The sequence below is a fragment of the Erinaceus europaeus genome, chromosome 2 (genome assembly GCF_950295315.1).
Source record: "Erinaceus europaeus chromosome 2, mEriEur2.1, whole genome shotgun sequence".
Taxonomy (NCBI): Eukaryota; Metazoa; Chordata; class Mammalia; order Eulipotyphla; family Erinaceidae; genus Erinaceus; species Erinaceus europaeus.
The window spans coordinates 29,982,169-30,007,092 of NC_080163.1; the positions used below are offsets into that span (position 1 = coordinate 29,982,169).

Here is a 24,924-nt window from a genome sequence, read left to right on the forward strand (position 1 = left end):
GCAGACAGTATAAAGATACTTTTTTCTTGCATCTTTAGTGGAACAAATCTCAGAATCTTATTCAGTTTTGCTAATACTTTAGCTTTTAAATGAAAAAAACTGCATTTGAGTTTTTACTACTGTTTCACATTAAATGTACCTCTTTCCATCTCCTTGGGCTTTATAGTAGAACACACTATATTTACTTAATGATTCTTTATCTCATTTCTGCCCCCTACCCCCACCCTACCAGAATGGATGAAAACAACTTAGCATAGGAATTAGGTACTTGCCTATCATTAGACAACTATCAATTATATAACGGGCTAGATTCCAGACCTACTAATTTTCCTGGACAGAGGAGAAATGATGTTTTAAGTAAGATAACAGACATCATTGAAATAGAACATTGTGGGTGGGAAAGCGGAGGAGATAATTTGTGCAATTTCCTTTCAAATTTTAAAAAATATATATGGCCCAGGGTGCTGCTGAAGCTTGTTCTTGTCTCTTTTTAGGAAAGGCAAACATCTGTGACTTCCCCAAGCCAGAGACTGCAGAGAGAAGGTAATGTGCAAGGGAAGGGGGGGGGGGGGGGACGGACACCAGGCAGATGGCAGAGGCATAGCAGGGGAGGCAGGGGTGGGAGTAGGGGTGCTAATTAGCTTTTTTTTTTTTTTGCTTCACCAAAAGCCAGTGGCAAGCAGATGGTTATACCCTTCATACCACCCATTTTCTGCCCAGTAGTAGTTGTTGATCTTGTGGTCATACAGAAAGTATTAACTTTTTTTTTTCTTTTCAAAATATGGAAGTAGCAGAGGGACAAATTAAATCTAGATTTAAATATTATGTTTATATAGATGTTAGCTCTTCTATCTTTTGCAATAACTATATGCCTATTCTTATTTTGTCGACACTAGCTGAAAATGATTGCTTCTATTTCTATTATTAAAAGCAAACTAAATTGTATTAATCAAATTACACCTGGATATCTTAAAAAAAAAAAAAAAGGACAAGGTGGTAAAACTGGCTATGAAGTCCTGGTTTTTTTTTTCTATGAAGTCCTAATTTTTTTTTCTATGAAGTCCTAATTTAACAATCATAGCATCCTCTGAAAAGTGGGCTTACAGATAATTATAAGAAGATTCTGCAAAGCACATGTAAGAGGTACTAACATTGACCTTTCCTGCTTTGCCCTGCTATTTTCTCTTGGGTGGTGACCCAATTATGATCATTTCATAATTTCTCTAGAGTTGTCACAATAACATTCACTAAAGTTAATTAAATGGAGCCAAATTATAGTAAATCATTTGATACAAGTACTGTTTAATATTTATATCATTATTGATTCTATGCGAGCATAAACATTAGTGAACATGGTAAAGCATGACAGCTAACATTTTCACAATGCAAGCACTGATTTTTCTCAGTATTGGTATAATGATTTTTTTATACTAAATTAAAAGTTGCTTTTAAAATTGGGAATCCAAGTGCCTGTATTTCCTTTTGTAGAAGGGGAAGGAATAAGATTCACTGAGCACCTGTGAACCAGATACATTTTTTTTTCAAAGAGTTTTGTTTATTTATGAGAAAGATAAGGAGGAGTAAGAAAGAACCAGACATCACTCTGGCACATGTGCTGCCAGGGATGAAACTCGGGACCTCATGCTTGAGAGTCCAGAGTTTTATCACTGCTCCACCTCCCGGACCACAAACCAAATACATTTTTACACACATTTCTGTATTTAATCTTTTCAACGGTTGTATAAGGAAGTTCTCTCTTTTTCTTTTCTTTCTTTCTTTCTTTTTTTTATTTTTACAGAGGAGGAAATGGAGGCTCACAGATATTAAGTAACTTGCTGGAGGTCGCATTGTAAGTAACTGAGCCAGATTCACATACAGGCATTCCAGACTAATGGCTGTACAGTCCTGCTTTTATTCTTCCTGAATCTCAGTATCTATATTGGCCACCCAAATAGTCTATTTCATTTGTCCAGTGCTGGTAAAAATCAACCATTATATATTTAAAGCACATTCTCTTTCTCATTCCTAGTACTCTTGGGTGGTGACCCAGTTATGATCATTTCATAATTTCTCTAGAGTTGTCACAATAGTATTCACTAAAAGTTAATTAAATGGGACTAAGTTATAGTAAATCATTTGATACAAGTGCTATTTAATATTTATATCATTATTGATTCTATGCCAGCATAAACATTAGTGAACATGGCAAAGCATGACAGCTAACATTTTTTAAATGTTCCAGAAAGAGGTCTGGAAACCGTGTTACAATAGCTTGACTTTGCTACAATCAAAATCATCTTTGGAGCTTTAAAAGAAAAGTGAGAGATCTGGGGAAACAGTATAATAGTTAGTTCTCAGCTTCAATCCCCAGCACCACCATAAACCAGAATTAAACAGGGCCCTGATAAAAATAAAATAAAATAAAATAAAAATGGGAAATGAAACAGTGTATGCTGTTAACCACATACACAGCAGTAATTCTGTTCCTATAGTGCTATTTTGTAATCCCCTTCTACCAAATTTCCAACCTTCACATTAACCCAGGCTTGATAACATGTGATACTCTTGTATTTGCCATTTATCATATTGACTGCACTTTTTTTTTCTTTAATATCTAGCTATAGGTCTGAAGTTACCTGCACTCCATGTGAGGCAGGTGATGCATCTTCTAGCTATTTTTCTCATTGACTAGTATGTCACACTCAATTTTAAAATAGACATTCTTCACTTCTAGGAGGTAGCTTAATGGGTAGAGCACAAGCTTTACAGGCCTCTGGTTCACTCCCCAGAACTGCATCTGCTTAAACAGTGCCCTGACTTCTCTCTCCCTCCTCTCCATCCCTCTTTCTCTCATGAAATAAATACTTATTTTTAAATATATATATAATTTTAAAGATATTTATTTATTACATGTGAAAAAGTTTCACATAAGATACAGAGAGACAGAGATAGAGATAGATAGATAGATAGATAGATAGATAGACAGACAGACAGACATCAGAACACCACTCTGGCACATGCTACACTGAGAATCAAACTGGGAATCTCAAACATGCAAGTCTGAAGCTGTATCTCCCTGGCTGCTAGATCTGTATTTTAAATGTAGCTGATACATTCCTTTTATTTGGATTCAGTTTTTTAAAAAATTATCTTTATTTATTGGATAGAGACAGAAATCAAGAAGGAGGGATAGGGGAGAGAGAAAGAGAGACACCTGCAGCACTACTTCACCACTTGCAAAGCTTTCCCCGCAGGTGGGGACCAAGGGCTCAAACCCAGGTCCTTGCACATTGTAACATGTGCGCATAACCAGGTTTACAACCACCCGATACCTGATACATTTCTTTAATTTCTTTATCAACAATATGACAACTTTTTCTGGGAACACTTAAGGACACAGTAAATTTGATACCAATTAGACTGTTAGTATAAGGAGAAAAAGTGTTACTTTGTGTGTTGTTATTTACTATATCTTGGTATTATTTTAGCAATAGACAGTTACTAATATCAACATTACATGCCAGACATGTCATTTTCAAACAAGAGGAATAGAACATTATTCTTACATTGTTTAGCGAAACTTTAAGACTAGCTCTGACTCATGCCTACTAGCGTTTTACACAAAAGAAGTATGCAGAAATATCTTTTAGATAAGGTAGACTCATAATGAGAAATTTGTGAAAGGCCAGGGTATTTAGATCATGCATTGTCAGGTATTTCTCTACTTGACATGGGTCCCTGTGGGCCGAAAGGTAACAGAGCTTATCATCTGCAGTGTCGCCAAGCACATTCTGGATCCTTGAAGAGTTTTATGATTTGGTTAAAATGGCAGATCAAAGAGCTGTGTACTGAGTTTCCACATGACTGTTGTATTTATAATGTAGTGGGGGGTTCTTAGGAGGGATGACATGGCAACCATTGTAGCGTGAAGCCGACATTTTGAATCTACTTTACTTAAAAAAAAGAAAAACACTGGACTCACCCTTCTGACTTCCCTTTTCCTTATGACAACTGAGATCTTACTTCTCTACCCTCTCACTTTAGATCAACCCAACTCTTCTTTACGGGAAGAATATAGTAAATGGAAAAAAAAAAAAAAACTAAGATGTTAAGATTAGAGAAATGAAACCAATTTATTTTAAATGGCAACAGGTTTCTGAAGATCTTATGAAAGCTTGATTCAAGTTACCACAGGGTGATTTTTTTCCAAGTTGCCACAGTGACAGAACTATTGTGCTATAATGGCTGTCACGGTGGGTTGTCTGACCTAGTTTTTCTGGTATGCAATTGTATACACTTTTTTTTTTTTTTTTTTTGGAGAGAGGGATTTATTTGAGTTCTAGGCCCATCAAGTCTGTTTGGGAATCTCAGGACTCCCTGATTAGGGCCCCAGCTGGTGGAATGGCCTGATAGTGACTAAAGCATCATTGTTAAAGTATACACATTTTTACAGGTCTGGGTGTAACTCAAGAAGCCCAGTTGAACTAAGGGAATGAGTGATATACTGAACTTCTTTTGGTTCTCCACAGCAACGTCTCAAAACTTTATCACCCCATGACTTCTTTTATAGATATCAAGCTTTCATCTGCCCTCAGATCTGAGAAATCCCCTTAGAAACATGAGGCTTTCTGTCTGCACCACATGCAGGTTGGAACCACAACTTTTTGCAAAGCCTGTCTAGCTAAGATTTATTCAGATGTCTAAGTATGTAGAAGTTAAGATGTAAGTACGTTGAAGACAACAGATAATTACCAATATAAATATAAAATTGTATTATTAAAAGGGTTTACAGATCATCGTACTACCCTAGACTTTTTTTTCCCCTCTTCCTTTCCTTTCACATACCCATCTCCCCCTGAAAAGTCCCGTTCTAATCTTATTGAATTAAACTTGTGGTGTCTTTAGTTGTTGAAAAAAATCATTATATTAAAGAATGTAGATTCTTATATTACTTGAGATCAGTAGTCACTTGACCCACATGAGGCCAGGACCTATTTTCATGTTTTATTTTATCATAGCAAAATTCACATAGAGAGGTTTACAGAATTAGATATAAGTGTAATGTATTTTGATAATGACTTGTCTTTGTGCCCATAGCTCTATCATTTCAAAAAAGTTCCTTAATATCTGCTTCTAATCACTTCTCACTCTTATAGACAAAAGTTCTGATTTCTTTTACATAGATTAAATTACTTGAACTTTATATAAATGTATCATATAAACATCCTCTTTCATAAGGCTGAGCAGTGGTACATCTGGTTGGGCACACACATTACAGTACTCAAGGACCTGGGCTCAAGTCCAGTGTTCCCACCTGCAGGGGGAAAGCTTCATGAATGGTTAAACAGGGCTGTAGGTATCTCTGTCTCTCTCCCTTCTCTCCTTCTCTGTTCCTCACTTATCAATTTCTCTCTGTCTATCCAAAAAATAATTATAAAATCTACTCTTTAATTTTTTTTTAGAGATTTACTTATTTATTATTATTATTATTTTGCCTCCGGGGTTCTCACTGGGGTTCAGTGACAGCATTATGAATCTACTGTTCCTAATGGACTTTTTTTCCTTTTTATTGGCTAGGACAGAGAGAAATTGAGAGTGGGAGGGGTAGGTAGAAAGGGAGAGAAACAGAGAGACCTGCTTCACCCCTTGTGAAACAATCCCCCCTGCAGGTGGGAAGCCAAGGGCTTGAACTGGGATCTTTGCGCACATCCTAGCACTTCATACTGTGTGCACTCAGCCTGGTGCACCACTGCCTGACCCCCTGGAGATTTATTTGATTTCATGAAATAAAGAGAGAGGAAAGAGAGACCAGAGCAGCATTCTGACAAATGCAGTGCAGACAATAATCTCAGGACCTTAGGCTTGCAAGTCTAAAGCCTTGCCACTGAGACACTACTGAGTGGCAACATACAGTCTTTATACCTAGAATCATCTATGTTGTTGTGTATATATATATCTGTAATTCATTCTTCTTAATTTTTGAGTGATAGGACATGATTTATTCTGGTGAGGAACATTTGGATTGTTTCCAGTTTTGACTTATGAATGAAATTATTATAAAATTTTTTTAGATGTTGCTTCATTGTTTAAATTATATGAGGGAAATAGAGTTTCAAGTGTTAGAGAGAGAAGAGAGGCAAGACTGCCGGGTGCATGGGAACCTCAGGCATCTAAGTCCCATGCTTTACCAGTTAAGCTAGTGTCTTGGCCACAGTTATACATTTCTAGTCTTTTAGTAGACATGTGATTTCACTTGGCAGCAGGATTTCAGTACTAAAAGGTAGCTACATTTTTAACTTTATAACAATCTGTAAATAATTTTTCTGAAGTACTTGTATGATTTTAAACTCCCATCAGCAATATATTGGGAGTTTCAGTTGCTCATTTACTTAATAAACATCTGGATCACAGAGGTCCCTAACTACTTTTCAGTATCATCTCTTTCCAGAGACTTTGTCAGAATTTTTTTTTTTTTTGATAATACCAAAACCCCAGGTATGTGAGTATCCAAATTTGGATAATTCTTACTCAGTTTCCAATATGCATAGTCAGCACATACACATACAAATATCTCATACTAAATCTAGAGTCACATATGTTATGGGATAGTTCTGGGAATCTGGTATGCAAGGCTAACCTTTGTAATCGAAACCACTTACTGAATTAAGTCTTTCCCACTTCAAAGTCCAGCTCAAATCCCACTTTTTCAAACATATTCTTTCATGTTATCCTATCCCAAAGAGAAGGTTTAGTAAATTCTAAATATCTAGTTAATGGTATAGGTCTTGGAGACACCAGAGGACCAACAGATGTTTGTTGGGTTGAAATTACAACATCCTTGGACTTGGTGTTGATGCACCTGTAGAATGTGCCAATTACTATGAGCAAGGACCAGAGTTTAAGGGAGTGGTGGGGCGGGGAACTTCATGAATGGTGAAGTGGTGCTGCACTATGTCCTCCTTCCCTCTCAGTTTCTCTCTCTCTAAAATAAAAAAAAAAAAGCCACTTTTGGAGTGGTGAGTTTGACATGTAGGCACTTCACACTACCCTTGGTGGCAAATAAATAATATATTAGCAGCCCAAGTGATTTAATACTTGCCATAGTGTCACTCCTTTTGACTTCTGTTGTTTGTTACTTGATTGCTTAGCTTCTTTACACAAGTTTTTCATTTAAACACAGTGTATTTATTGAAGGAACTACCACTTTTCATTCTTAAAAGTTTCTTGTGTAACATGCAATGCTTCACACAGAAGAGCTGCTAACATTTTTTCTGTTGAGGGCCTGGTGGTGGTGAACCTTGTTAGTGCACATGTTACTTACTATTCATAAGGATCTGGGTTCAAACCTCTGCTCGCCAAATGGAGGAGGGACGCGTCATGAGTGGTGAAACAGGTCTGCAGGTGCCTATCTTTTCTCTCTCCTTCTCTATCTCCCCCTCCTCTCTCAATTTCTCTGTCTTTTTTTAAATGGTTAATTCACCTAAATTTTATTTTATTTTATTTTATTTTATTTTATTTTATTTTATTTTATTTTTTACCAGAGCACTGTTCAGCTCTGGTTTATAGTGGTATGGAGGATTCAACCTGGGATGCTGGAGCCTCAGGCATGAGAGTCTGTTTGCATAACCATGATGCTATCTACTCTCTGCCCAATTTCTCTGTTTTATCCAATAAAATAGAAAGAAAAAAAGGGGCAGGGGGAATGGCTGCCGGGAGCAGTGGATTCGTAGTGACAGCATAGAGCACCAGCAATCAAAAAAAATAAATAAATAAATAAAATTTTTCTGTTTAACTGGTTTTCTATTTCTGTTTTGCCTTAGGCAATGTATAACTACTATGTTACGATTTATCTTAAGTAGTTTACTCGTCTTAATGGTATGGCTAAGGCAATTTTGTCAATGTTCCAGTTTTCTTGACTAATGTAAACCAGGTCAGAAATTAGAATTGTTGACTAAATCTCACCTCCCTGACCACCTTGTTTAATTTCTTGTTTAAAGCATCTCCTATTCATGTGTGGTTAGAAATAAAAGGCACACCATAAGATTAGGGATTCCATCTGGGGCTTCCCTCTAATTATCCCTGCGGACTGCAGGTTGCCACTTACAGGTCTCCACAGTGTTGGATGCATTTCCCAGTCCCCTGAGACTGACATCATTCCAAACTCTGCTCAGAGATCATCTTGTCTCAACATGAGTCCTTCCTCCCCAACACAACAGAACTGCCTGTCTGGTCCTTGGTGCACTCCTTATATTCCTGTCTCTTTAGAACCTGATACTTTGAAGCAAATTTTATTTTTGTAGATGTTTGCCTGTCTACAATTGGTTTGTTGAAATCTTCAAAGGGACTGTGATTTATTTATTTTTTATTTTCTATTATTTGTTTTAATTAATTAATTTATTTATTTATTTGCCTCCAGGGTTATTGCTGGGTCTCGGTGCCTGCACCACTAATCCACTGCTCTTGGAGACTATTTTTTTTTCCTTTTTGTTGCCCTAGTTGTGGTTATTTTATTATTATTATTGTTATTGATGTCATTGTTGTTGAATAGGACAGAGAGAAATGGAGAGAGGAGGGGAAGACAGAGGGGGAGAGAAAGATAGACACCTGCAGACCTGCTTCACCAATTGTGAAGTGAACCCGCCTGCAGGTGGGGAGCCGGGGATTCTTTGGGCAGTCCCTGCGCTTTGCGCCACATGTGCTTAACTCGCTGCTATCGCCAGACCCCCTAAAGGGACTGTGATTTAAATACAAATCTAAACTGGTCCATGATATTATGTGTTTACAATCCCATGTCTTCACGATGTTTGTCTTTACTACTTAGGCTTTTATTCCAACACAGTTTCTTTCTATAAAGCTGATTTCTAAGTATCCCTATTTAAACATTTTTAGTAGCTCATACTGTAATAAATCTAAGAAAGAAAAGATTTGCCTGTTTTAGTCCTGTTCCCAGACCTCAGTTAAGCTATGTCCTATGTCCAGGACTAAGCCCCAAAGTCCACCTCTGATAGACAGGAGCAGAGGAGAGTCAAGAATTATGACTGCTTTCACCAAACTACATGGGGCAGGATTCCATAAAGGAAGACTTTGGGCTGGAGACATCAAATAAATAGTGGTAGCATATCAGACTTGCTATCACTTGAACCTGAGACCCAATCAAAAGCCCCAGATTCAATTCCTACACCATATGTCAGAACAGAGCAATACTCTGATATCTCTCTCCTGCTCATGAAAATCAAACTTAACAAAAGAAAGAAAGAAGAGAAAAGAAAAGAAGGAAGTCGGGCAGTAGCACAGCGGGTTAAGTGCATGTGGCATAAAGTGCAAGGACCTGAGTAAGGATCCCAGTTCGAGCCCCCCAGCTCCTCACCTGCAGGGGAGTCACTTCGAGCAGACCTGCAGGTGTCTGTCTTTCTCTCCCCATCTCTGTCTTCCCCATCTCTCGCCATTTCTCTCTGTCCTACCCAACAACAACATCAATAACAACAACAATAATAACTACAACAATAAAACAAGGGCAAAAAAAGGGAGTAAATATTAAAAAATAAAATTAAAAAATAAAGAAAGAAAAGGAGAGGAAAGGAAAAAAAAAAGATGAGAACTTGAATCCAAAAAGTGATGAAATGATACTGGTCAAACAAAATAACACTTTAACATTGCAGGAAGATAAGAGAATTCAAGTCCTTTACTTGTTTAGATTTCTCCAGAGATTTGTACATTTTTTTTGAAGAGTTAAAATAGCAACCCCGTAGCTGGCACAGTGGGTTGTCTGATTGCAATGTGCTGTTTCAGATAATAGTATATAATGTGGGACAGGGAGATAGTACACTGATTATGCAAAAAAGACTTTTATGCCTCAGGTTCCAATGTCCAAGGTTCAATTCTCAGCACCACAGTAAGTCAGAACTGATCCATGCTCTGGTAAAAACACAACACAACACAACACAACACAACACAACACAACACAACACAACACAATAAAACCAAGCCTTCTTAAAAGAGTACTAGAGTTAGGCGGTAGCAAAGTGGGCTAAGTGCATGTGGCGCAAAGTACAAAGACCAGCATAAGGATCCTGGTTGGAGGCCCCAGCTCTCCACCTGCAGGGGATTTGCTTCATAAGCGGTGAAGCAGGTCTGCAGGTGCCTGTCTATCTTTCTCTCCCTCTCTCTGTCTTTCCCTCTTCCCTCCATTTCTCTCTGTCCTATCCAACGACGACGACATCAATAACAACAATAATAACTACAACAATAAAACAAGGGCAACAAAAGGGAATATATATATATATATATATATATCCTCAAGGGTTATTGCTGGGGCTCAGTGCCTGCACCATGAATCCACTGCTCCTGAAGGCCATCCCCCCCCTTTGGTGCTCTTGTTGTTGTAGCCTTGTTGTGGTTATTATTGTTGTTGTTGATGTCGATCGTTGTTGGACAGGACAGAGAGAAATTGAGAGAGGAGGAGAAGAGGGGGGGGGGAGGCGGGGGGCGGGGAGAGACAAAGACAGACCTGTTTCACCGCCTATAAAGCGCCTTCCCTGCAGGTGGGGATCTGGGGCTCAAACCGGGGTCCTTATGCTGGTCCTTGTGCTTTGCGCCACGTGTGCTTAACCCGCTGAGCTACTGCCCGACCCCCATAAATACTTTTTAAAAAGGGCATTAGAGTGGTCCGGGAGGTGACATAGTGATAAAGCTTTGGACTGTCAAGCATGAGGTCCTGAGTTAGATCCCTGGCAGCACATGTGCCAGAGTGATGTCTGGTTCTTTTTCTCTCCTCCTGTCTTTCTCATTAATAAATAAATAAATAAATAAATAAATAAATAAATAAAAAAAATATTTTTTAAAAAAGGGTATTAGACTGAGAACTCCATTGAGAGTTCATTCATGAAGTTGGGAATTAAAGAAATCATTCCTAAAATCACTTCACATTCCATTTCAGAACTTTAACAAAGGGCAAACATTATTTTTACAGTGTTCAAATTTAAGAATTCTAAGAGACTGGGGAGGTTGTATAATGGTTATCCTAAGGACTTTCATGCCTGAGGCTCTGAGGTCCCAGATCTGTATCTCCAGAACCACCATCAGTCACAGCTGAGCAGTTCTGTGGTCTCTCTCTGTCTCTCTCTCTCTCTCTTCACATCCAAGTACCAACAAGGCCCAATCCTGTTTAGTTTATGAGATTAACCTAGATTGGATGTGTTTAGGGTGGTATGGCCATAAATGGTCTCTCTCTTTCTATATTTCTGTCACTAAAATGAATTAATTAAAAAAAAGTTTGAGGCAAAGTGATAAAAATGAAAACCAAACTTAAATTGTTTATATTTCAATCCTGAATCCCTAATCCTCACTTTGTTGTTTTTCCTTATTCCTCTCTTCCTCAGTATTTTCAAGATATTTTCAATAATTACAGTTAGCCAAGCATCCAAACATTTATTAACTCCCATACCAACTCAGAAATATAATTAAAAAAGATTTTAACAGAAAGATGCAAACTGTAAGACGTGAGAACTATGGTGTTTATCTTTAAGAGGTGGGAGGTTAGGGATACAGAACTTGGGTGGTGGGTGTGGTGTGAAACTAAACACTGTAATTGTACAATCTTGTAACCTACTACTAATACCAAATAAAAAATGGATAAAAGGATTTACAAAAAATAAATGTGTTAACCCATGAAAATAATAATGAAGGTTTTTTGTTGTTGTTGTCGTTGCTGCATTAATTCTTTACAAGGCTAGGTAGGGAAGGAGGTATTTTACATACCATGACATGATATGGAATCATTAATCCGATATTATCATTATCATAAAGTGTCCAAAAATCTCAGAGAATGATATGCAGTCTGGTGCCTTTCACTAATTCTTATGTACATGACTTGATTAACATTTAAAGAACATCCTTTCTTCCATTAGGACAACTAACCTGTAATCACAGATGTGCTTCTGATAGTGAAGTGGCCTTCTAAGGCGAAGAGTGAGGCTCTTATTTGAAATTCTTGGGTTCAAATACAACCCAGTCACCTGCTAGTCAACAGCCTTGAGAAAATTACCACGTAAAATGAATTTTTCAAGGCATGAATCCAGTTTCCACCCCACAGGGCAGCTGTGAGGACGGATAACTCACTAAAATCCCAGTTGTAGGTCACGTAAGTTCCAGTAAATGTTTCTGCCTATAAATTAGGACTCTGGCTAAAATTTATCAAAGGGATTAATGGACATTCGATGAGAACTAGTCAAACACACCTTCGGGGAATTGTTTTGAAAGAAAATCAATTTTAGGGGACTGGACGGTGGAGCACCCCGTTAAGTGCACATATTACTAAACCCTCCGTTCCCCAACTGAATTCAGCGAGGAGGCTTCAGGAGTGGTGAAGCAGGTCTGCAGGAGTCTATCTCTCCCTCTATCTCCCTGTCTTCTCTCAGTTTCTCTCTATCCTATTTAATAATAATAATAATGCCGATAATAAACTAAAAAGAAAAAAATAAGAAAATCAATTTTATGGGGCAAGATAGAATAATGGTCATGCAAAGAGACTCTCATGCCTGAGGTTCCAAAGTCCCAGGTTCAATCCCCCGCACCAGCATAAACCAGAGCTGAGCAATGCTCTTGTGGGGGGTGAGGGGGGGATAATTTTAAAAATTTTCACAAGTTCAGATGTTGATACATCGGACTTTGGGAAGCCTATTAGCAATTCGCGCCATTGTCCAATCACGTTTCTCAAAATCACTTATGGGGTGCTTTAGATTTTATAAACTTAAATGATTTTTATTATTATTATTATTTCCTCCTCCTCACCTCCTTCCATCCACTCAGAAGAGGGCAGTGAGGTGGGGGAGAAGGTTGGAGCAATAGGGGGCTTGGTTAAAAGTGTCTTTATGTATAAGCAGCCAGAAATCGAGAGGGAAGGGAATGATAGACAGGGAGCGAGAGAGACACATGCAGCACCACTTCACTCCTTGGGGGGCTCGAACCGAGGTCCTTGCGCATTGTAAACCTGTGCGCTCAGCCCGGTGCGCCACCACCCAGCCCCAATATTTTGATTTTTTTTTTTTTAAACCAGGGGATTGAACCTGGGACTTTGAAACCTCAGGCACCAGAGTCTCTTTGCATAACCATTACGCTAGCTACCCCCACCCTCCAACCCAGGCTTTTATAAAAGCTTTTAAAGGTTGAGAGAGGAGGGAGGGTCAGGGGTCGCTAACTAGCATCAGTGGCGAGACATTTAAAATCGAAGCTGTGTGTGTGTATGTGATATGTATCTGTCGGCTTCAAGACACACTATCTGATTGAGAAGCGCTTGAATACATGGTTTCCATCCGCAGAGCATAAACACCGGCTTGCAGCTTCCAAACGCTCGCCCAGAGGATTTTGAAATCCCGACACCGGCGCCCATTACGTAACCGCAACCACCCCCCCACCCCCCCCCCCGGCCTCTGCGCGCACGCGCGGCCGGGCCTCAGGGCCGTTCAGCGAGCCCGGTATCCCACGGGGCGGGGATACGGCTGTACGTCCCCGCCGCCTCGGCCACACGCAGTCCGCTGGTGCCGCTTCGGGGACGTTTATATTTGAATCTCTCTTGAGTGTAGGCGCGGACCCGCCCCGGAAACCTCGAGGACTCTTCCCGCCACCCAGCCAGCCCGGCCCCTCCAGGGGTCCCCGCGGAGTAGTGGGAGGGTCCACGGCCGCGGGCGAACGCACAACCCGGAGTGGTTTTTTTTTTTGGCTGCCCTGAAACCAACCCCGCCACGCCCAGCCCGGCGCGCCCAGCCGACGGTTGCTGGAGGGCTGGATTTTGAATTTGTAGGCCTTGCCCCAGAGGCGCCGGAGCGCGCCGCGCGCTTCCCATTGGTCGCCGGAGGTCACGTGCCGGTCGCCATGTTGGGGAGTGCGACTCTGGGGCTGGCGCCACCTCCGCCCCCACCTCCCCCCCCCAGCCGCCCGGCTCCCCTCCCGCCCCCCCCACCCCCGCCCTCCGCTACGCGCCGCCTGCGAGGAAACAAAGTGCTGCGGGCGGGAGACTCGGCGGCGGCGGCGGCGTGCAGACCTTGCTCGGCATTCCGGGTCACCCTCTCCCCTGCCTTCCCCTGTGTGTGTGTGTGTGTGTCTGCGTGCGCGTGTTTCCTTACAAAGGGCCTTTTACGATTGATTGATTCGCAGCCCTCCCCCTTTGCCCTTTGTGTGTTGTAACCCGGCTCCCGCCATCCCAGGTGCTTCTCCCTTCCTCCCCAGGGTCGCAGTTCTTGTGCCTTTGCCGTCTTCCCCCACGCCCCCCCCACCCCTCCCTCCCGTCCCGGCTTCACCCCCATCGCCTCATCCCGGGGCTCCCCGTTCCGCAAATCGCCACCGATCGCTCCGCCGCCCGCCATGGCGACCGCGACCCCCTTGCCGCTGCGGTCGGGCAGCCGCGCCAGCGCCCCCGCCACGCCGCTGAGCCCCACGAGGCTGTCGCGGCTGCAGGAGAAGGAGGAGCTGCGGGAGCTCAATGACCGCCTGGCCGTGTACATCGACAAGGTGCGCAGCCTGGAGACGGAGAACAGCGCGCTGCAGCTGCAGGTGACGGAACGCGAGGAGGTGCGCGGCCGCGAGCTCACCGGCCTCAAGGCGCTTTACGAGACGGAGCTGGCGGACGCGCGCCGCGCCCTGGACGACACGGCCCGCGAGCGCGCCAAGCTGCAGATCGAGCTGGGCAAGTTCAAGGCCGAGCACGACCAGCTGCTGCTCAAGTGAGTGTCCGCCTGTTGCCTTGCTAGGGAACGTGTGTGTGTGTGTGTGTGTGGCGCCGACATCCCGAGGTTCTGGCCCCCCGTGGATGGATGGAGAGAGCGAGAGCTCGGGGAGGATGGGGATATGAGGTGCGCAATCTTGATCTCCAAGATGGAAAGAAAAAAAAAGGGGAGGGGGTTTGCAGAAAGGGGAGCCCAAGAGAGGCGTATAGTGACGAGAATGGGACCAGGATATACATTTCCTCGGTCCTGGGAAGGGTTAGGGGGGCAGTTTAGGATCCGCCGAAATGCGCGCCCCGGGGGTTGGTGAGGAGGCGCGTCCCCGGCTGCGGGGCCTGGACTGGGGGGGGTGGTGGTGGTGGTGGGGCTTCCTCCCGCCGGGGCCCAGGTGCGGGGAGCAGGCGCCCGGGCGCGCTCCATTGCGCCCCCCGGTTTCCGGCGGACGGGGAGACAATGCATCTGGGTGCGGGTCCGACCGGCCCGGAGGACTGGCCGCCGGCCTGCAGAATGAATGAGTTGTGCGCGGGCTCTTGGGAAGGAAGGGGAGGGACCTCTCTCTTGCCTGCGTCCGGGTCTCCCGGGGGTGGGTCCTGCTTTGGCGCGCTCAATTCTTGGCCGGGTGACTTTTTTTTTCCTTCCGCTGAGGTTTCTGCGCCTGCCTTGGACTAGGAAGGGAGGGGAGAGAAGGGGTGGGATCTGAACTGCGCGCCTGCTCTGGGCTGGCTGGGTCTTGCTGTTGGCTTTAGCATTTTCTAGAGGGAAGCTGCTTTTCTGTGAGACACTCTCCAGCCACCACCCCCCTAAGCTGGGGTTTTTGCGTGTTATGGGCACTGATCTGCGGACTGCCTGCCTCCTATCCCTTCAGTTCCCTCGCTACTCCCCCTCACCCTCCCCCCCCAGCTTTTGCACTCCCTTAATATGGTCGATCTTTCTCGTAATTGAGACCCCCGAGGCCTTTGCCCGCGTCTGTCATTGTGCTGACAGGCCAGGGCAGGTGAGAGTGTTGGGGCGAGGGTGAGGCCGTAATTATTCCTCTTAAGTGTGTGAGGGTTTCAGTTCACAAGGATAGAATTACAGTCTTCGCTGATGCATACCTTGAGTTTCTGATGAGCAACGTGGCATACTTGGTATCAGTAGCAGTTAGTGTGACGGCCGGTCTTGGGACATTTGCTAAATTTGTGTTTATAGTCCATGATCTCTCCATCCTTATCGCCTTCCCATTTCTAGAGATAGATGACTCTGGGTTCCGCTGTTTGACACTGTGGGTCTTTATCGGAATCCACATGGATGCCCTTGTTTTTATCTCTGATTTCGATATTGTTCGTCCCCTGAGTGTACCTATTAGTCTATGTGGGTGTCCCTTGCCTCATTTCTGTGATTTTGATATTGATTCTTTTCTTATTCACTTATTTACTAACGAGAGACAGAAGAGCTAAACAACATCATGTGGCCCGTGCCATGCCGTGAATCAAATTCGGGACTTGGCTGATAGTTTTTATCCATTGTGCCACTTCCTAGGCTGCTGGCTAACTTTTTGTTGATAACCTGTGTCAGTGTCTCCCTGTTGGTCTTTGATTTTGTAAGCGACTCTCTACTTCAGAATTCTGTTATTAAATGATACGAAAAGGGGTCTTTTAAAAAAATGACTTCGAGAGAGAGGCCGGCCATAGCACCCTAGCATGTGTGAGTGTGGGAATGCAGCCTGCGGATAAGCATGACAATCTTGTGTTCTATCACAAGTATATGCATTTGGACAAAACAGAATAGATTGGCTTATAGTCAAAACATAAGTTTACTGCTGCTTTTCAGGATGCAGCTACATTTAACTGTTTCTGTTTTAATTTCTTTGAGTATTTAGTTCCATAGAAGAAATTATGATGTGTGTATTTCTTGAATCTGTGACCTTTGGAGTCATCTTTTGACAAAGGTCAGTTCACTCACAGGTCTTACTACATCTTTCTCCAAATTGTTACTGAGTTTCTTCATAGTATCTCATATGCCACTGCTTGTAAGACTTGGGGTTAGTGTGTGTGTGTGTGTGTGTAAACCACCAGGGCCAACTCTGGGATCTATTACCATTTTAGAAATGTTAAAATGTGGTACTGATTATTGATTATATGCCAGTCATTCTCTGGAAGATTTCGAGATTTAACAATACAAAGAAAAAAAACCTACCACCCTTATGTACTGAGTATATACGGCAGGGGAGTTACTCAGCAAACCAAATACATTTTACCTGATGTGAAGCATTTTTTTTTATGCATCCCCCCACCCCCTTTCCAGAAGAAAACACCACTGAAGATTTTTCACATAGTAACAGTGCCATCTTGCTGACTATGGTTGTAAAATGTTCTGTGTGGATTTTAAAGTGCTTACTGGTTTCAGAAGAATTAAAAAGTGCTAGATAACAGTATGTGTGTTGATTCACTGATAACATATCTGTGGTATAATACTAGGAAATTACAGATGTTAAGGGCGTAAAAGTAAAGCAGAGTGAAGGAATGCTATGGTTAAAGAGTGCTTGTCTGAATAGTTGGCTCTTGAAAATAATATCCTCTGAGATGTTAGGTAGTGTGTTGGAATTATGTTTATACATTCTTTTTGTCAGAGTTAGAAGCCATTGGTTATTCAAAATACGCCAGGTAATGGCTTGTTTCATATTTCAACCACTATTTTTCTTATACAATTTCCTTTTTAATAGCCTCTCATTTTACTTATGCTGAAGGCAATTTTTTTTTTCTATAGGCAATATCTTTAAACCCAAGAGTATCCTTTTCCCGCTGGAACTCCTAAGGTGCTGTATAGCTGACAGTCTAAGAATTTACCTAATTCAGGCCCAGTTTCCTCCAGCATTCCAGGTTTTCCTTTGCTTGGTTTCTTTTTTTCATTTTGTTGTAGAAATCTTTAAGAAACTTATTCAGGTGTGATGGCTGGAAGTAAACTTTCAGAGTATCTTAAACTTGCTTGATATTTGGGCTAGGTATAGAACATTTGGAAAGTATTATATTGTTTCACTGTCTTCTAGCACTTCTAGCCAGTCACACTTTCTTTTGGTAATTACTTTTTATTTTCCCCATAGAAGTTTAAGTTTGCTTTTATCCTAGATATCAGGAATTGTGCTGTGGTAGTTAGAGATGCTGATTCTTTTTTATTTTTTTTTTAAGAGTGGTCTCTTTAGCATAGAAAACTTTATTTCATGTTCTTCTCATTCTTTCTGTTTGGGATGTTAAGCCCTTTGGTCTCTTGTAATTTTTTTTTTTTTTTTTTTAGACTTTTCTCCAGCTTAGTAGTGATAACTTTAAGTCAGAAATGACAAAATTTCATGGCCCAGTAAGTATTGCAGTGACTGCAGTGTTAGACTTAAAAGATTAAGCTTCCAAGTTCAGTCCCTCACATTGCACATGCCAACGTGGTGTTCTCATTCTTTCTCTCTCTCTCTCTTCCTTTCCTATCATTAATAAAAAATATTTTTTAAAGAAATAATGTGATCCCGAAATAGTCTTTCCGCCGGGTAATTCTTTCTTATTCAGCTGTTTTTCTTTTTAGCATATGTGGCATGCCTTCAGGGATGCAGGTTCTCCTCTGCTCACTGAGCCCTGGTTGCCAGCTTCTTCCTGTTTTATTTCTTTGTACTGCCCATTGCTGGGGGAGCTCACTGTCCTGGGACTTTTTTTTTTTTTTTTTTTGCCATCGCCTCGCCGTCCCCGGCCAAGCCTTCGGGTCCCCCCGCGCTGCTCGGCCCGCAGCCCGGGCCCGGCCCCCCTTCAGCCGCCCCCCCGGGACCGCGGCCGCTACCGCTGCCGCCGCCGCCCCCTGGGACTTTTTTCTTATAGTGAGAGACAGTAAAGCCCTAACAAGCTTCTAAAAGCATTAAAATGCTTCCCCCAGTGCCATAGAGGTGTATAGTGCCTGAAGCTTAGTTCCATGTTTGGCAAACCAGACACTCTCAGGTGAACTATCTCTCTGGCCCTTTCCTCTTTTTTTTTTTTTTTTAAAAGATTTAATTTACTGATTAATAGGATAAGAGGAGAGAGAAAGAACCAGACATCACTCTGGTCTGGGACATATGCTGCCAGGCATTGAACTTGGGACCTCCTCCTTGAGAGCCCAACACCTACTTTATCAATTGTGCCATTTCCTTGACCAAAGCCCCACCCTCTTTTTTTTTTTTTTCTTTAAAGATTTTATTTATTTATGAGAAAGATAGGAGGAGAGAGAAAGAACCAGGCATCACTTTGTCACATGTGCTGCCGGGAACGGGGACCGAACTCCAGACCTCATGCTTGAGAGTCCAAAGCTTTATCACTGTGCCATCTTCTGGACCACAGCCCCACCCTCTTTTAAGGGTGCATTTTTTTTTTTTTGATATGTTTGAGGATAATTAGTGTTTTTCTGTCTGAAAAATCAGTCTAGGGGTGAAGATCTGGAATAACAAAACAAGCAAAAAAAAAAAAACTCTCAAAAAGTAAAAGTTTTATAATTAGTTCTGCTACTTGATTTCTTTTTCCCTTCCCAGATCACCTATTTTTATTGTATGACTTTCTTTTTTCTTCCTACTGATTTCACTGTCACATTCATAATGAATCACTAGTCGCCTACAGTTGCAAAAGAATGACTAGACAGTAACTGAGCGTTCCTACTGCTGCTTAGAGACTTCCTTTACCTCGTCTCTGAATGGAATAGTAAATTAAGACACCTATATGTGAATGAAATGTTATGTCCGGTAGCAAAACATTTGAAATGTTTTGTCTTTAACCTAAGTGCTGAGGACCAGATACAAAGGCGTTCCATGAATTAATCTTGCCTTTCCCTTTTAAGCCCTTGTTTGCTATTGGGATGTATGTTTCAGTTTTAGGAATTTGTTGCATTTCATTTAGAAACTTGGCTGATGTCTCCTGATGCCTTTTCTTGCATATGCTGTGGGCTCATATTACAGTGTTTATTCTGCTGTCTTACATTCCTTGGGAGGGATATTACCTTGGAAATCAGTTATTTTTGAGCAATGATTGAAGTAGAGTTTGTAAGATGAAAGGAAAAAATGTTTTGTTGTCTGGGGCACAGCTCTCCTATTTTAAGACTAGTTTTCTGTATTTAACTTTTTACTAGGAGTCAAAGTCTTTGCAATTAGTGTGTCATTTATGTGGACTAAGATTAAGGAAACAGACTTGAGAGAATTATAGATTCCAAAGTTTATTTAGTCCCTCTGGCTTCTTACCACACAACAAGCCTCAAAGACAGAATTCATGGAAACACTGTGTCCTGCTGGAGAAAAGTTGACAGTAGCTTCTGGATCTATAGGAAGGCAGACTGCATATCTACAACATAGCTACTTTAATTCAGCCTAAGCATGTTTTCTTGGATTTGTTTAATGATGGAGAGTTTCCAAGCACAATCATGAATACCATCAACTAGCACTTTAAAAAAAATGAAGAAACAATTGACTTTCTTTCAGTTTATCCTCATGATCATATGTTAAGAGATTTAACAGTTTTACAAAATTACATGATTTCAGGGGTTAGATGTGTTTTCTAAGTAAAAGAAATTCCAATATTAAAGCCGGTAATGGGATACGTATACCAACACCCTAGTGGGGTATGGGGAATACTTCATTGTGAAGCAGATTTGTGAGTGATAACCAATAATCATGGTGCTCGAAAAAGACAACTAAAAATAACCTCGCTTCCATTCAGGTCAGATTTTGTTACCAAGTTAACTAAAGAAAATTTTGATTTTAGAACTCTGGAAGTACATGCAAGAGATATTATATTTTAACGCCAGAGCACTGATTGGCTTTAGTTTATGGTAGTGCAGGGGATTGAACCTGGGACTTTAGAGCCTCAGGCACAAGAGCTTGTTTGCATAACCATTATGCTAGCTATCTCCACCCTGTGCACATATACTTTAAAATTGACTATTTACTAGGTTCAGTTGAGTTACCAGACTAGGAGTTGTCTTTTATTCTTCATTTAGTTTACGAAACATGTTAAAGCTTGAAAAACTATAAAATTATCTCTTAAGTGTATCCTTAGGAGATTTACAAATTCATTAGTAAAATGTAGTGGGGGCCTCTTTGGTATGTAACTAGTATATTGGATGCAGTAGGACTGTCGAGCATACTGAGCAAGTTCAGTGTCCATTTATTCATTCATTCACTTGCTGGTACTGGAGATCAAACACAGGGCCTCATACATGCAGGGTGTGTATTTTAAATATATGTTTATTTGTGAGAGACGGGGGAAAAGAGAACCAGAGAATGAATTACTGTGACAGTATGAGGCTGGCCATCAAATTTGGGACCTCATGTTTGAGGGTCCAGTGCCACCTACTGGGCTGCTCCTAGTTTGCATCTGTGTTTTCACACTGAGCTATACCTTAACAACTGAAGATGTTCCCCCGGAAAAACAAACAAGCAAACAACAGATTAATGCTTTCTGGGTGTTGGGTCTCAGAGGTACTTTTTTCAAATTAATCTTTGAGATAATTGTATGAAAATGGCATGGTGGTATAGTGATGCAGAGAATTGAACCTGGGGACTTTGGAACCTCAGGCATGAGAGTCTTTGCATAACCATTATGCTATCTCTCCTGCATTACTCCTCTAATTTTGCTTATGCCAATACATTTGTAAGAATCAGGCGTGGGGGGGGGGTTGGGCGGGATAAGCGCACTTGTATAACTCAAAGCAAAGCGCAAGGATACAGGTTCCAGCCCCCCAGATCCCCACCTGTAGGAAGGCCACTTCACAAGTGGTGAAGCAGGTCTGCAGGTTTTATCTTTCTCTACCCTTCTCTGTCTTCCCTATCTCTCTCGATTTCTCTCTGTCCTATCCAACAACAACAGCTCTAACAACAATAACAGCTAATGACAAAGGCAACACCAAAGGTAACAAAATGGGAAAAATAGCCTCCAAGAGCAGTGGATTCGTAGTACTGTCACTGAACCCCAGCAATAACCCTGGAGACAAAAAAAAAAAAAAAGAGAGAGAGAGAGAGAGAGAGAGAGAGAATCAGGCCCCCAGTAATTAAACTGACTTAACACTTCCTCCCCATGCTTTCAAAGGATGTTTGGTAGATAACTTGGTCTACTATACCCAGATTGAAGGAAGTAACACAGAGCTAGTGATAAAGTACTATAACAATATGCCTGCGAACAAGCCCTGGCCCTCTCAACTTACATTGAAAATGGATTCCAGAAGAATTTAAAGACGGGTGCTGTCTTTGTTGATCTCACAGCAGCCTATGACACGGTCTGGCACCGTGGTCTCCTAGTCAAGATCTCAAAATGCCTGCCTCCATGGGTGGCCAACACTATATCATTTCTTCTCCAAAACAGAAGATTCCGGGTGCATCTGGGTGACAAGTCTAGCAGATGGAGACTTGTCTCAAGTGGCCTCCCCCGGGGCTCTGTTCTGGCTCCTACGCTATTTAATATTTACATCAATGACCTTCCAGAAACTTCTTCAAGGAAGTTCATCTACGCCGATGACATCTGCTGTGCAACTCAGGCATCCAAGTTCGACATCCTCGAGGAAACACTCACGAAAGACATGTCTCTGATATCTGATTACTGTAAAAAATGGCGACTAATCCCTAGCACTGCAAAAACGGTATCATCTGTTTTCCATCTACACTATGCCTCAGCCTCGCGTGAGCTTAATGTGCAGCTTGACGATGCGAGAATCCGGCATGAAGCCCAGCCGGTCTATCTTGGCGTTACTCTCGATCGCTCGCACCCTGTCATTTCATGAACATCTCATAAAAACTGCAGCAAAGGTGGGCGCGAGGAATAACATCATTGCAAGACTGACCAGCTCCTCATGGGGCATGAGCGCTTCCACACTACGATCATCATCTCTGGCATTATGCTATTCCACTGCAGAATACTGTGCCCCAGTATGATTCCGTAGCCCCCATGTCCACTTGGTCGATTCCAAATTATATTCCTCCATGAGGATAATTTCTGGAACCATCCGTTCCACCCTGGTTCCATGGCTGCCAGTTCTTAGCAACATCGCCCCGCCAGATATTTGTCGGGATGCGGCATCATCCAAGTTCATTTCCCACGTCTACGCTCAACCGGACCTGCCAATATGCGCGGATATCTTCGCCCACCCTGTTCAACGCTTGACGTCTCGTCATCCAATCTGGTCTCCTACGCCTACACTGATCTTCTCTGTTCCAGACTCTTGGAAACAGAGTTGGCAGTCAGCTGAGGTCAAGAACAAACACCTCATCACAGACCCCTGCAAGCGTCAACCCGGCTTTGACCTAGCACGTTATGATTGGGCCCTCCTCAATCGCTATCGAACAGGCCATGGCCGGTGCGCCGCTATGTTCCATCGCTGGGGAGCCAGAGACGACCCGAACTGCCCCTGTGGCTCCAGACAGACTATGACCCACTACGACTGCCACCTCTCCAGATTCAAAGGAGGTCTCGAAACTTTATATCAGGCTCAACCTGACGCTGTTGACTGGCTACGGAAGAAGGGCAAACGCTAGAAGAAGAACAATATGCTGCTGACTCTTTCTCCTCCACCAAGTCTGTTATATTCTTTCATTTGTCACCTCTGATATGTCTGAGTTAGAGATCTTTAGAATTTTATTTTTTATTTTTTACTATATTTATTTATTGGATAGAGACAGCCAGAAATCAAGAGGGAAGGGGGAGGAAGAGAGAGAGACTGACCTGCAGCCCTGCTTCACCACTCATGAAGCTTCCCCCCTGCAGGTGGGGACCTGGGGCTCAAACCTGGGTCCTTGCGCACAGTAACGTGTGCACTCAACCAGGTCACTGGCCCCTAATCTTTGGAATTTTATGTCGTCATTGTAGATGTGTTTTTTCTTTTTTTGCCTTTATATCTTATTTTTAAAATTTTTTTTAGTTTTTATTTTATATAAAAAAAGGAAACACTGACAAAACCATAGGATAAGAGGGGTACAACTCCACACAATTCCCACCACCAGAACTCCCTATCCCATCCCCTCCCTTGATAGCTGTGTAGATGTGTTTTATGCAAAGTTGCCATTTGTGTTTAGACATGAATATCTTACATAGAATGACTGGTTTTTCAAGTCTGTTTGGGTGTTACATTTGGAAATGGTGCCAGTGTTTGTTTCTCATATTGGTAGTTCAAAGGAATTTTAAAAGAAATTAAAATCTGTAGATAGTGGCCCGGGAGGTGACGCAGAGAGAGCCCTGTTGAAGCTTCCTCTCTGCATGTGGGGGCGGGAGACTTGAACTCAGGTCCTTGTCGTTTTTTTCTTCTCACATTTGTGGAACAAGTATTATTATATGCCAGGCCTTGAACTAGATAGATACTTGGAATAGAGAGGACACTCAGTCTTATCAAGTTGCATATAGTCTTATGGAGAAAACAGAGCAAATAGGTCAGTATTGTGATACTTGAAGACAGTGTATCCAAGTGTCATAGCAGTGTTCCCCTGGTTCTGTGGAGGAGGACTACCAGGGTCACCAGGAGCCTTGTGAAGTGCAGAGAGGCATCTTAGAGGAGTTGTAGAAGCAGCTGAGAGGGAAGAAATTGACTTATAGGTAGAAAGCGTTAGGAGGTGTTTTGAATGACAAATAGTTGATATAACTGGAGCCATATATGTTTGTATGTATATATATGAGATGTGTGTATATATGTGTATATATATATATATATATATGCATGCATGCTCTGGGCTGACCTTTTTAGATAGAGATAATGAGAGAGGGAGAAGACACCACGGCTTGGAACTTTCCTCAGTGTAGTGGGAGTTGGGCTCGAACCTGGATGTCACTTACGCCAAAGCAGATGCCTTCCCAGGTGAGCGATCTTGCAGACCAAGAAGGGTTGTGTTTTAGGAGTCTCAAGAATTTCAGGCAGAAAGTGACATAATCAGTTTGTGTTTTCTGTGTAGAATAAACAGAGTTAGAAGTAAAAGCACAGGCCTTCACCTTGGGCAGTTAGTGATGAAACAGTGCTGCTGGTGTCTCCTTTTCTTCTCAATTTTTCTCTGTCGTATCAAATAAGTCAATATATATATATATACACACACACACACACACACACACACACACACACACACACACATATATATATATATATATATATATTACCAGAGCACACTGCTCAGCTCTGCCTGATAGCGATTGAACCTGGGACTTTGGACCCTCTGGCATGAAAGTCTCTCTGCACAACCATTATGCTATCAACCCCTGCCCTA

The 24,924-nt window shown here is 42.1% G+C and overlaps 1 protein-coding gene across 1 annotated transcript in view; it reads left to right on the forward strand.

The window, feature by feature from the left end:
* The first annotated feature begins 13,928 nt into the window (after positions 1-13,928).
* Positions 13,929-24,924, forward strand: part of LMNB1 (lamin B1) — a 45,433-nt gene continuing 34,437 nt past the window's right edge. Inside the window, exon 1 of the mRNA XM_007527798.2 lies at positions 13,929-14,717. Coding sequence (XP_007527860.1) covers positions 14,359-14,717 — 359 coding nt within the window. The 5' untranslated portion in view covers positions 13,929-14,358. The remainder of the gene's footprint in view (positions 14,718-24,924) is intronic.